At 29.2% G+C, this 13,962-nt stretch overlaps 1 protein-coding gene and 1 non-coding gene across 3 annotated transcripts in view; both read left to right on the forward strand.

Moving 5' to 3' along the window:
- LOC132939950 (uncharacterized) overlaps positions 1–13,962 on the forward strand; it is a 201,426-nt gene that overhangs the window by 58,929 nt on the left and 128,535 nt on the right. For both annotated transcript variants that reach the window (XM_061007389.1, XM_061007390.1), the window contains exon 2: positions 9,349–9,693. In XM_061007389.1, coding sequence (XP_060863372.1) covers positions 9,567–9,693 — 127 coding nt within the window. In that variant the 5' untranslated portion in view covers positions 9,349–9,566. The remainder of the gene's footprint in view (positions 1–9,348; positions 9,694–13,962) is intronic.
- Trnai-uau (transfer RNA isoleucine (anticodon UAU)) lies at positions 5,102–5,193 on the forward strand. The gene is given in 2 exon segments: positions 5,102–5,139; positions 5,158–5,193. It is a non-coding gene; the product is annotated as a tRNA-Ile (tRNA).

The following is a 13,962-nucleotide window of genomic DNA, read 5'->3' on the forward strand; positions in this document are numbered from 1 at the left end:
ATTTACAAAGTTATTTATAAATGATCCCGTGTCAATAATAATAGTGGTAGTTGCATGATTGTAAAACTATATAATATATAAACATTGTTTTGCGGGAGTTTACATCAGTCATCACTGTTCAATAAAATATATTATACCATATTTTACGTTTTATAACAGACTATATTCAGTATCTGTATTTTACTTTCTTGATTTTTAATCAAGTAAGTATGGTAATTAAAATGAAAAAAGACTGGATTTTGAAAAGTTCAAGAATTTGTGTTAAATAGGAAAATAATAAAACTGTATCTCAGTAATGACGAGTGGGAGGGTAATTTAGCTAGCTTTAATATAAAATATTAATGAGAGAGATTTGATATCACACCCAAACGGCATAACCACTTGAATCCACAAAAACGTCGGCGTGAACAGACCCAAAATTTCTATTCTTAACTTTTCTCCTAAACTATGATAGCTAGAAAGTTGGTTAATAACTCATTGAAAAGGGATTATTAAGTAGATACTAAATGTGGAATAAAAATTTTTTACGGATAAAAAAAGTTATTTTTCGCTAGATATTCATTCAGCAAGGTAGATTTCCGAAACTGGAGAACGGATTTTGTTGTTTGGGATCTTGTTGGATTCACATTAGCTAGGAGAAGTGCAGTGAAGATTTTCAGAACCTTATCTCCGAACGTTAATTTACTACAAAGCTGTAAAGTTGAAAAACATCAAAAAACGCTAATAAAATTTGTTTTTATTTTTTTTTAATGTTCTGTAGTGAATTATCTATTAAAGATAAATTTCTGAAAATCTTCACTGCACTTTTCCTAACCAATGTGAATCTAACAAACAATGAAATCCGCTCTCCGGTTTCGGAGATCACTAAATGAAAATGAAAATGATTTTTTGTGGGGCTGTTCACACAGACATTTTTCTGGATTCAAATTGTTATACCGCTTGGGTGTGATATCTGCAGTTAATACATTTCTAAAAATTAAAAATCAAGAAAATTTACATGCTGATCCCTGACTTGGCAACCGTTTTTTATTTGAGAGGAGGATTATGATGTATTGTACTATTTTGGTCAATTCTACAATACTGAATTTAGTTTATGAAATTTGGTTAAAAATAAGACAAAGACATGATTTATTCTTTAAGTTATTTCGGGTTCATTTCTGGTCAGGTGGCACTGCTGGGAGCCTTCCTTCTCTTATTATTTTTTTTTCTTATAATACTTACTTACTCTGTCACCACACTTACTCATTATACACTTATGCATAGATTGTAAATATACATATACTTTATTTTTAATAAAAAAAAAAAAAAAAAGTTACTTCGGGTTTAACCGTTACATCTCTATGAACATTTAGTACTTTAGTAGAGTTAGGAAAGTTAGTATTTGAGTCTTTCTTGTCATGACGACCTGTACATCTTCGTAAATGGCACGTTTTGCCAACATTTGAATATCAAATAAGATGGTTCGGGGATTTCTGTAGAAACCTACAGTATTGCAATACCTGCTATACTATTATTTAAAATTAGATGCAAATATTAGGTACATTATTCTAATTCAAAATTGTTCGAACAAATAAATCATATAAATAGTTTAAATTATTGTTTACGACAATATTTATTCATTCGATTGTAATATTATCCATGTTTACGTTTACCAATTACCGAAATCACAATATCTACATGCAGTTAGGTAACGATAAAATCAGTACCTATTTTAAGTGATATTAGTATGAACTACCTAGGTATCATAGTAATATAGAGGTATGCATATATAATAAATATTTTAGTAAGTACTTACATCATGTTTTTTTTCGTAAATTGAGTGGTGAAAATTGATATGTTTTTTCACGTCAGTTGCAGAGTTTGAGTGATATCCGTTAAACTTTGCATAATAACGAAATGTTTTTTTATCATAGCCAACAAATATATATAATTTATCAAGTATATAATATTAATAATACATTTTTGGTACTAGCTGGGGTTATTTTCTTTTTTATATATGCTGTTGTTCAACGGTTAAAACGTTTTTAAAAAATGTTGATTTTGCTATTGCAATTATAGAGTTGTGGGAATATATAATATTTTATTATTATTACATAATATAATATTATTAAAATTAAATAATAATATTATCACATTTTGTGATCAGAGGAATATCAAATTTCTTCGTGGAATTATATTTTTTCGAAAGCCAATTTCTATTTAGAAAATTTACCATACTAAAAATTATTCTTTATCAGATATTTTAAATTCAACTTTTAATCATTTATCTATTTATATGTTGTATTATATAGAATACATTTAGATAAGTATTAGGTCCGAGAACAGAAATGATTAAAAATGTCTGAAGTTAAAGATCAAGCTGGTGCTATTAATTACTAATTCACCATTAACTGCAATATGACGTGTATGGATTTTTATAAAAATTTTAGGGGATATCACGTGTGTGCACTGTGCATCTTGTTTTTTATTTTTATTTTTTATTTGTTCATAACTTGATTGTGTCCATAGTCTTATCGGCAAATTATATTGAATAGTGCGTCCTTCGGTCCACAGTCAAGAACTGACGTTTGATTTGTATAGTACAAATGTATAGTTATATAGGTACTTGAAGGTACTCTCAGTAATTTTTACAACGACGACTGTAGCAAATGGTAATGATGGGAAAACTGCATTTTATTTTAACTTTGATAATAACAGAGAACGAGTACGAGTCTACGACTCATTTAGGTCAATAAGTGGGAGCAGTGAACTGATGCGCGAAGTAGTGCCATAACACTATAATAGACAAGTATGGTTACAGCTGTTTTACATTTTTAAAATTTTCAAAAAATGTAAAGTTGAATAAAAGATACTAAAAAAAATATATTATATTTCATTAAAATGAATACGCTTTTGCTATCTGTTCGAAAAACAGGCAATAATATAATAATATTGCTTATAAAAACGATTTAATGAATACAAAAAATGTACATTTTTATACAACACTCGACACGAAAATATCGATATCCTACATTCATAACACACAAAAAACGTATATTCAAAAAGGAATAAGGTAACACAAATGTTATTGCCAGTTGTATATTATTACATTTAGATTATAGGTGAAACATAGTATACAATATATACAACTATATATTACAAATAATTCTTATTTTATAATTAAAGTATATAAATAAATATGAGGAACCTTGTATTGAATTTTCAACCATTTTGATCAAGTGAAAATGTATTTATCGACATTTAATGCAACAAAGTCGAACATTTCAAATGTTTATAAATAGCTCAAATATGTCAATATAATTTTAAAATTACAATGGTATAATTGATATAGAAGATGCTAATAAAAACATTAAGTGAAAATTTAAAGTATCAACTTTTTACGGTTATTGGTTTTTGAATTACAACAAAATAAGAAGAATTTCTCGGTGTACGCCCTGCGGTTCTAACCTATATAACCTAACAGTTAAACACGTAATAACAGAACGCTATAAATATATAGTTGACCTCAGAAAATACAACATATCCCATCCAGTTAGGCCCGAACACAGAAAATATCAACAGTATGAATGTATGATCAACTTCTTGAGAAAAATGGATATAGTTGTCGCAGGCGTTAAAGCGCCAATCATCTTCGGAACCTGACGATAATTCTGAACAAAATATATTATATCATATATGGTTGTGGAGGTTTTAAGTGGGGTGTCACCGGCGTCAACAGTTATGCATCACGATGAGACGTTGGACGTCAATGCGGCCGAGGGATTGGAAGTGAGAAATGCGTTTGGAGATTTTGTCGGCTGGCTTGATCCGGGAGCGTTTTTTGATATGCAACCACATCTCAATAAAATATATTGAGGTTTTTGTACCACGTGAAAGTACATATAAGTTTAGGTACTGGTATGGTGACATTTTTTCTGCCTCTTAAGGTGATGATAGACAGATTTTTGTTTTTAACACACATCATTGTAAAATCAATGGATTTATCAATCCGCTCAGAATCTAAAAAAAATTAGAAAAAAAATATTCCGCTGTACCTATAAATTATAATATTAGTGTAAAAGGCGTCATCACCTTGGACAATATGGACATCACTAGTTATCATTTATCACACGCACGATAAGAGGCGTTTGAATCACGAATATAAAGAACGAGAGAGAGAAGCAAGGTGGATTTAATTTTGATTCCACCTTGGTAACAACTAACTGAACTAACAAGTTCTTTATATTCGTGATTCGAATGGATTGACAATTATGTCAAAGAAAATAGGATATGTAATAATTAAACGTAATATACATATATATATTTACTATAGTACTAATAAATTATAAGTTCCTTTAAGTGTGATAATGTTTAATTCACTTTACTATTATAAGATTAATATTCAGATTAATATTGTCACAAAATTGGTAATTATTAATGCAAATAAGTTATAAGATAGGTACATTTTAACCGTTTGCATATATATGCAAAAAATACTGTTAATATTTAAAATACAACTTTTAAATTTGAATTAAATATTAGGTGAAAACCCATAAAAAAAGTTAAGTATGAAGAAGTGCCCATAAAAATAAAAATTGCAATAAACATAAAAAGAAAGCAAAATTAAATTAGGTAGATAGGTATTCAACTTGACATAAAATACATTTGTAATTATCAAAATGAGCATCTTATTAAAATCTTTTTTTGTAGGTATCCCGATTTGTTGAATTACGGTTTGTTCTTTTTACGTTTTGACGTGTAGGTAACCTATACCTACGTTGATTCATTGATATTATAATTTATAACAATATTATTGTTCAAGGTCATTATTTTACGAAATACCACCCACTGTATGGTATAATAAATATTATATTGTATTTGGAACGCAATTAGGGTATCCACCGCCCAACACTGGATTCGAGGTACTCACTACAATATCACTATGTCGGTAAATGGTAATATTATCATGGCTGTCGTCACTCGTCATACGAAAACGCGCTCATCACTCAGTAATTCGTAGACCTAGAACTGCGTTATTATTCTTATAAAATTGTTGCCGCTATGTTGTATCGGGAATATGATGCCAGTCAAAACACATTGTTTTGGGTCGGAACGCCGTGCGGGTCCAGTGGCGCAATCGGTTAGCGCACGGTACTTATAAGACAGTAGTTGTGAGCAATGCCGGGGTTGTGAGTTCGAGCCTCACCTGGACCATGAATTTTTGTTGAATTTTTCCGGCGGCGTACGAAACCGGTCGCCTTTGAATAGCGGCGCAATAAAATATTATTATCTATAATATTTTGTTCGACTGCGTATTGACTCGTATATTAGTTGTATAGATACAATTAAAACCATGTGGCACGGAAACGATAAGCGTCGATGATGTTAATACGAGTTCTCATTACAAATATTATTATTGAATCATTTTTTTTAAATATTTATTTATGATTGTTGGATTTTTTTGAACTCAGAAAAACATAAATTATTCTTTAAATTGTACATATTATATAATTATTATTACAATTTATATTTTTTATAATGGGTACCTAGACTAAAATTTCGAACAACTATGTCATATTAATATTTCTATAACTAGTTTGGAAATTAACCAGCACATATATATAGTGTTTTTTTGACAAATGTTGTGAAAATTAAATTAAATTTTATGTTATATATTATTCAATTATACACATACGTCATACCTATTTGATATTTCATTTACTTTCATGTTATTATTGGTTGGTTTTTTGTCTATTTACGCTGAGATTTTATAATTGAAATTATGTAATACATTTGTGTGTTACAATTTATACAATAGAAGAAATATTTTAAAAACCTACAAAACCGGTTTATTTTAAACTGGGATGTCAGAAAAGAAGACATGAAGTCATGAACCAATAACCATTAACCAATAATATTACTGTTCATAAAATAGGGGCTGACGAATTCTATAGCAACAGAACTGTAATTGAGGGTAGTTTACTCATAAGTCATAACTCCTCCCCCCCCCCATAATAAGCTATTTTTTATAATCAGAACACACCACATTAGTAGGTATATAATAAAATATTAATATAGTATTAATAAAAAGTTAACAAAAAGTGTGTATTAACTTTTAACTTAACTGATTTAAAAAAATCATTAAATATCCGAGCGTTAGTACCTAGGTACCTATTATATTGCATTATAATTTACAGAAATAATACAAAAATTCAAATTCTTGTACTAGCTATTTGCATATTATAATATTATACAATATTTTTTAATACATTACTTCGTAATAATATAGAGTATCTAATGTATAAAAATGAATGTTTGTTTAATGTTTGGTCGTTATTTATATAAACTACTAGATCGTTTTCAAAAAAGTTACATCAATAGATTCCTTGATACTCGAGGAGGGTACCTTCATTTTTCAAAACATACTATAGGTTAGGACACTATAGGATGGCTCACACGTGAATTTTGTTTCAGCTCACGAAAATCAAATGTTTTTTGTTTATTTATATGGTTGGTATTGGCAACATATGATGATATAGGCTATATAACTCTAATTAGCTCTATAGCACTAATTACAATTATAAGCTAGTGGTTTTACAGTGGTGTTTTTTTTTTATCTTGTATACAAAATTTCTACCGGAAGAAGTGCTTCAATTTCAACATAAAGTACATTCTGTTTTAGAAAATTGGATCAAGATGGTACTTTAGGAAGGTAATTTTTCGATTTTCTCAATAGTTGTTTAATGCCACGGGAAAAACCACCCACAAATTACGAAAAACTGCCAAAAATGGGATTTTAGTGTTTAACGCTTTGTTTATCACCATAGAAACGAATAAAAAAAATAATATTTTAATATTAATTCAAATTACAGGTTATAATAAATATAATAACAATATAAAAAATAACCAGACTGACAAACCGTCTCCGCTCAGAATCGTTTTTCTTATACAATGATATTATATCATTGAATTCAAGTTAACTACAATCCATTATAGATTGACCCACTTGTAACCTACTGTATAGCAGAGCGACATCCACTTACCCATTTTTTTTATATTGTATTATAATTTGTCGGCCACCTATTCATAGTTCATATATAAATGAAAAATTATCATATATTAGAGGTTAAGTGTATGGTTGAGGTTTATATATTATAATAATACTTGACCGATATTAACATAATACAATTGAGAATATATTTTTAACTGAAACAAAATGGAAATTATAGATAGATAGATTATAAAATAGATAGTTGGCTAATACAGATATTACTAATCGGGTTATATCTAAATGATTGTTGTGTAAATATCTAAAGTTTTAGATCAATTGGCACCACATTTTATTAAGACATTATTTGGGATTCCGATCGGTTCGTAAGAATATTATAATAGATGAAACGGGTAGGTAACAGATATTATTATGCGCGCATGTTATAAGTATAAAATGTGTATATTGCTGACTCTAATAGATTCAAAAAATATTCTACCGTATTCGACGATTTGAGGAAGGTTTAGAATAACAATACATTGAACATGTTATTTTGGGGGGAATAGTGCATAGGTATAGTGTTTTAGTGTTGTAAATAATATTATATTACCTATACCATTTTAGAAACGGTGTTACTGAGAGAACTAAAATATTATATTTGTATTTCTTCATACTGTCAAGGTTTGTGGTCATATTGTGTCATTGAAATATGTTATTTAAGGTTTATATGCGTGCTTATAAGTGTATTGTATACATCACACATTCACGGAATAGTTGCGTTTAGACGTGCTTGTGAGTTGGAATATATTTATGAATTTTTTTTGAGTTACCGAACAAAACCAAATTACGCCAAGCACTGCACAGTAATAGGTAGGTATAGTACAACAAAAGTTGAATGGTTACGAACACGTCTGGACGATAGACAAGACAGCTACGTGAGAGAAAAAACCGAGACCTCGATAGTGAGGAGAGATCGATAGACGACGGTCGATGATGTTGATGTCGGCACAAGATACCAATAAAAATAATAACAGTAATAATAGCAATAATAATAATAGGCATAATATATTTTATATAACTAATAACAAATACCAAACGGTCATCAATCACAGCGGGCAGTTTTCCGACGGTGAAACTTTAAACTGCCAATCCACACACACAGAAATCAGTATTTTATACCTATATAACGGCTAACGGGTAACGTTTCAACTGTCGTTAAATGGGTAATTGAATTGTCTCTCCTTTTAAAATGCGCATCCGATCTATATGCGCGTGGTTCCTCGATCATCGGCAATTATTTTTATTATTGTTTTTCCGAAAACCATTTTCAAACGAAAAGCTTTTTGTTTTGTTTTGTACTCATCTCTGGACTGATTAATTCGTTTATTTTCAACACTAATCGTTTTCTTTTGTTTTTCAAAACTACCGTTCAGCCATATTGACAAAACAATTCGTCATAATTTTTTTTTTTTTTTACTGATAATCTTCTCTGAGACGTTATTATTTCTGTTTACTGATGATAACAATATCCCATTATCGAGTGTACCTACAGATGGAGGACGTCTTTAAAATGTATAATGTATATTATAATATCATATTATCCAAGAATGTTTATCTTCACGCATAAGTCATAAATATAGGTGTGTTATTAATATATATATATTATATTATATATAGGTATTTTAGTTTATAAATTAAGTCGCACTAGTAATATTGTGCCCATTGCCCATTAATAATTTACCATTATATTAAATCAGTATAGTAGTATACATATATACACGATAATCAATTTTATTATACAGTATTTAAAGTTTTTGTACAGTTTAATATTATAGGCAAATCATTCGATACAGAAATTTAAAAAAAAAAATAGAAACAAAGCCAGTGTTGTAAATTATTTCAAAAATAAATACAAAAATTCCATAAAAATATATAAAATACTATTAAAGTACCATTTAACAAGTATTACGCGACCGTTGGTGATAATAATAATAATGTGTCGACGTGTGCGATGAATTACGTTCCGCACTACAATATTACATTTTTATGACGTCAGATTTAAGTTTGTCTTTATGGGTTCTTTATTGTCACTGGCTTTACTATGTATTTTTTTTTATATTTTGAACTACTTAGAAGTTAAGTCTGACATAAAAGTTAATCGAAATAATATACTACATTGGGATTAATACGAAATCTATATAATTTAGTTTTGTGAAATTTTCATCATGATATCGAATGTTTTCGTTGATATATTTTGAAGAAAGTTGTGCGTTTTTCTAACATTTATAGAATAATTTAGTACCTTTACACATTTAACTTATCATATAATATTTGAAAAGGATACTAACAAAGTAATAACATTTTTTAAATGGTTGTTTCAGGTTTTCCTTTTGATCGCATATTTCTTTTCCACGGACGTCCGTTGTACGTTACGTCCACTTACAGCGTCAAAATGAACGTCGTCAATAGACCACCACTGCAAGTGGAATAGCATTTTTAACGAAAGAAAATCGCTCGAAAATTATTGATCAACTGCGAAAACATAAGGTGACGTGTGCGTTTATAACGAAAACGAACCATCCATCGCTGTGGTTCGACCATGCCGCCGTCGCCACTGCTGTTGATGGTACTGACGATACTGCCGCCACTTCTGGTGCTGTTGTTCTGTAACGCTGCCGCAGTAAGCTCTCAGTTGGCATGGACACAAATCTACGTCGGTTCCAACAGTAAGTCCGTTATTATAATATTTTTGTTCCGATAATACCCGCAGCGTTTCACCTATATATAGTATTATTATTCATACACCTATATACATTCGCTGGCTGATAAGACGTATAATGTATTATGTCACTATTGTCACATATTATAAAGCTTGGCACACATCTTATATTTTATTTTTATTTTTATTTTTTTAGTATGATTAAACGATTCATACAATTTTTGTATAATATGGGCTTAAATGATAATATAATTATAGGTTTAACCTGAAAACTTGATGGTAAGGTTCGCCCAATGACGATATTGTTATAGGCCTATGTCAGAGGAGAAAGTCCCGACACCATTATATATTCAGTCTTTGAATGCGGGTTACCGTCCATTGGTTTGTATAGATTTTTTGCTAGGAATTTTGGATGAGTGAGTTTTCGTAATGCGTGTATGATTTGATAGAGGTTTCTAATACTTTATTCATTCTTAAGTCAGAGTGATGTCTTCGATTATGTATATACAAAGGAACTTTTGTTATTAAACGATAGATTTTGTTTTGGGTTATTTGTATTTTGTTTAGGTTTGATTTTTTTGAGGAGCACCAAATTGGTTTTAGAAAAATTTGTAAAGCCGTAGTCTAATATGGAGTGGAAGTTTTGATTTTGTGTTAAAAATATTTAAGGATACGAAGACGAGAATTTAGTTTGAGTTTGGTGTCGTGGGTATGTGGGGGAGGGGTAAATTTTTGTCGAAAAGTATTCCGAGATATTTCATGTCAGTGAGGTTTGGTATATTGTTAAATATAATTTGGAGGAAAAATTCGTGTTTGAGAGTAAAAGTGATGTGGCTAGATTTACTTTCGTTAATTTAAATTTCCAGTTTTGACACGAGGTTTCAATACGAGAAAGATGAGATGATTGGATTTTTGTGAACTGAGAGATATGATTGATTGTCGGAGCATTCAGCGACAAAAGTGTTAGAAGATGTGGGTTGATGTGCTGTGTAGATGTTGAATATGATAGGAGCTGTTATGGTGCCTTAAGGATCTCAGGATCGCATGTAATAACATTTAAATTAATAAACATAAGCAAATAAAATATGGAAACATTAACGAATACGAAAATGTCATCCTAACCAGGCAGAAAAACTAAAATTATTAAGATTTTGTAATTAGTTTTGTCTTTGTGTTTTATGTACATTATGTCATATTATGTGTCAATTATACATTTATACGCATCCTACGTAATATTTGGTATCTGCAAGTATTAATTTGGTTTTGTATGACAACTCGTAGGTACATAGCTAGTACGATACCCTATAGGTATACTACTCCAACTAAAATGATAATTATATTGTAATAAATTGACTTACAATTGAAATAGTTATATTAAACAAATCATGTTGGTAAACTAATATAACGGTTTTATTTTGTTTTATATTTGTTCTAATGAGTAATGATTTTATTCTTGAAATATATTTATAATAATAGTTATATATTATATAATAAATAATATACCAGGCATCATCTTTATTAATTATTATTGTAATAAATATTTTAATATTATAGTATGATTTAATACCAGTTTTACAATGTATTTTTTTTTATTATTCTTTGGTAATAATATTACATATTTACATTTATAAGTTAGATATAAGAGACATGGAACTAATTGAAAGTGCTTATTATATATTATTATGTAACAAAGATCAACATTTGCCATCCACCCACCAACTGCCCTATAATCAGTTACCACTATCATATTTTATACTACTTCATCAAATATTATGCTAACTATAGGTACTCATAAAACTACCTAATGATACGTGTCATGCACTCATCCATAAAATCAACTTCTAACGTACAAACCTATCCTCAAGCACTGTAAAAGTTAACAGTCAAATCACCACTTAATAAAAAACACACAACTCTCTGTCTCTCCCCATGGACAAACCAATGCATCTTATGCTTTCGTTGTTTTTTATTCCAATAATACTTAATAGTATGTACCTATATCGCTATTTGAATTTATTTCAAATTTTACTGCGTCAATCACCTCATTTCCCCTCTTTACTGCTGTACTACACAAGCAATATTTATTTATTGATTGTATTTAAACAGTCGAACTCCTATTCATAATTTATAAGTTTAAACTTTAAAATAACATGTATCTTATAATATGTAACATATGTTATAGCTTATGATTATATCTTCTTCATCCCTTTTAAAAATTATTATTATAACGTCATTACTCATTAGTCATTAGAAATAGTAGAATACCTACCAACGTAATTTCTACTTTATGGTTGTATCTACACTTTTAATTGGTCTTTGATTTTATATTTACACTATAACATCGCTCATTTCAATACTATCTGATTATTATTATTTACTATTATTATATATTTTTTTATATCCATAGGCGTAGAATGAGGGGATGTAAGGGAGCTATAGCCCACCCTGGAATTTTAGAACTTTAATAAACTCCAACGCGATTTAACTGATTTCAAAGTATTATATTTAGTTCTTTGACTGTTGCATTTAAATTTGATTTTTGTTTGTCCGCTTTTTTCTGTATATATGGTATACTAAGCTTAGTGATAGAGAGAGGATTTTTCAACCACTGCTCTGTCGTCGATTAAATTAAAAACAAAAAAGGAAACATTACGCGGTAGTGGTTACAAGTTAATGCACTCAACCTGTCACCCTCAATGTCGAGTTTTAATTCCGGTCGTCACGTACGTCAAGTCGGCACCACCCTTATTCCGGATATCATCGTAAATTATTAACCTATACTGGCCGGATACGGGCCATTATTATTTAAATACATTACAATCTCTTGTTTATCATGATACCATTGGAAAGCATTATCGTTATTTTATTATTCAATAGAAATTATAATAGAATAATGCAGTTAACTCTTAGTAACTTTATAGAAACCTTTGTAATATGGTACCTATATACATTCTATACTTACATTTTTTCACTATTTAAAGATTATATAATTGGGATAAAGCAATTGTAAGGTTAGTTTAGGTACCTACGTTAGAATTGAAGATTAATTTTTGGTATGTAAAATAATACATATCTTACAGGTTTGTACTTATGTTGACAATACGTCGGTAACTATTAATATTTTTAAGGGTTAAAAAAATATATCTTATATAATATATGCATACCTACTAATACAGGGTGATTCGCCAAGCATGCTCATTCCCATTTCCCTTTTATTAGTAAATTAATTAAAATTTTGGAACTTATAAATATCCATACTTAGGGGCTATATTTTCAAATACTTATATTTTTTATACCATTTTAGGAGTGTCCTGTGCGATACCAACTAATTTTTTTTAAATGAGAACCACCCTTTTTTTTATAGATTGTTAATCAGATGACCTTTTTGAAAATATTGATGCATCTTAATTAATATTCCAACGTGCGTATAACGAATTCCAAAAAAAAAAAAACGAATAGCATAACAATGGAAATATATATTATTAATTATTATAATATAATAGGTACTATACGTTATAAAATTCATATTGTTAAACCTCCTATTTATAATTGCATTAGTATACTACAAATATGAACTGGAAATATGTATGTAATATGTGTAAATGTGTAATATATGTGTAATGTAGGTATTAATGTATTATACTGGCATTATTTATGACAGTGTACCGCCTACGCTCTACCTATTAAGAATCTTGAAAAATGTTTAGATACAATTATAAAATTAAAATGTCTGTGAAATATATTGTGGCATAGCACATTTAGTTCATAACATTAAAAATAATTTGTAGATAAGAATTAATATAATATTATTATTATTATGTATGTTTGGTATGCTTGGCGACTATCTTGGGTGCCTACGATAAAGTACCTAGATAAGCACACTGGTCAGTTGTAGTAATACGGACGGCGTAGCGAACATATCATGCTCTCTGTGCAACGACAGTATAGTATGTAACGTATTCTTATTAATTAAATATTTAAAGTGAACCAGTAAAATAAAGTCAAATTCGTTCATTGATTCAAATCATTGTTTCTATTGCACGTAACAATGTAAGTCTATGAACAAAAATAAAATTTTAAATATTTGATTTTTGAGTGATCTGCAGTATTATCTAAATGACAGCATAAAACCACCCGCGATAAACAGAAAGTGAAATGATAAATAGGAGGAAAGGAATGTTAATAACCTCTGGACTCAGAAAGGACGTGACACAAGTTAAAAAATAAATATTTTTTATATTTTTTTCCCTTCGGGTTGACCGTAAAAAGGTAAACA

Source organism: Metopolophium dirhodum, chromosome 2 (assembly GCF_019925205.1).
Source record: "Metopolophium dirhodum isolate CAU chromosome 2, ASM1992520v1, whole genome shotgun sequence".
Classification (NCBI taxonomy): domain Eukaryota; kingdom Metazoa; phylum Arthropoda; class Insecta; order Hemiptera; family Aphididae; genus Metopolophium; species Metopolophium dirhodum.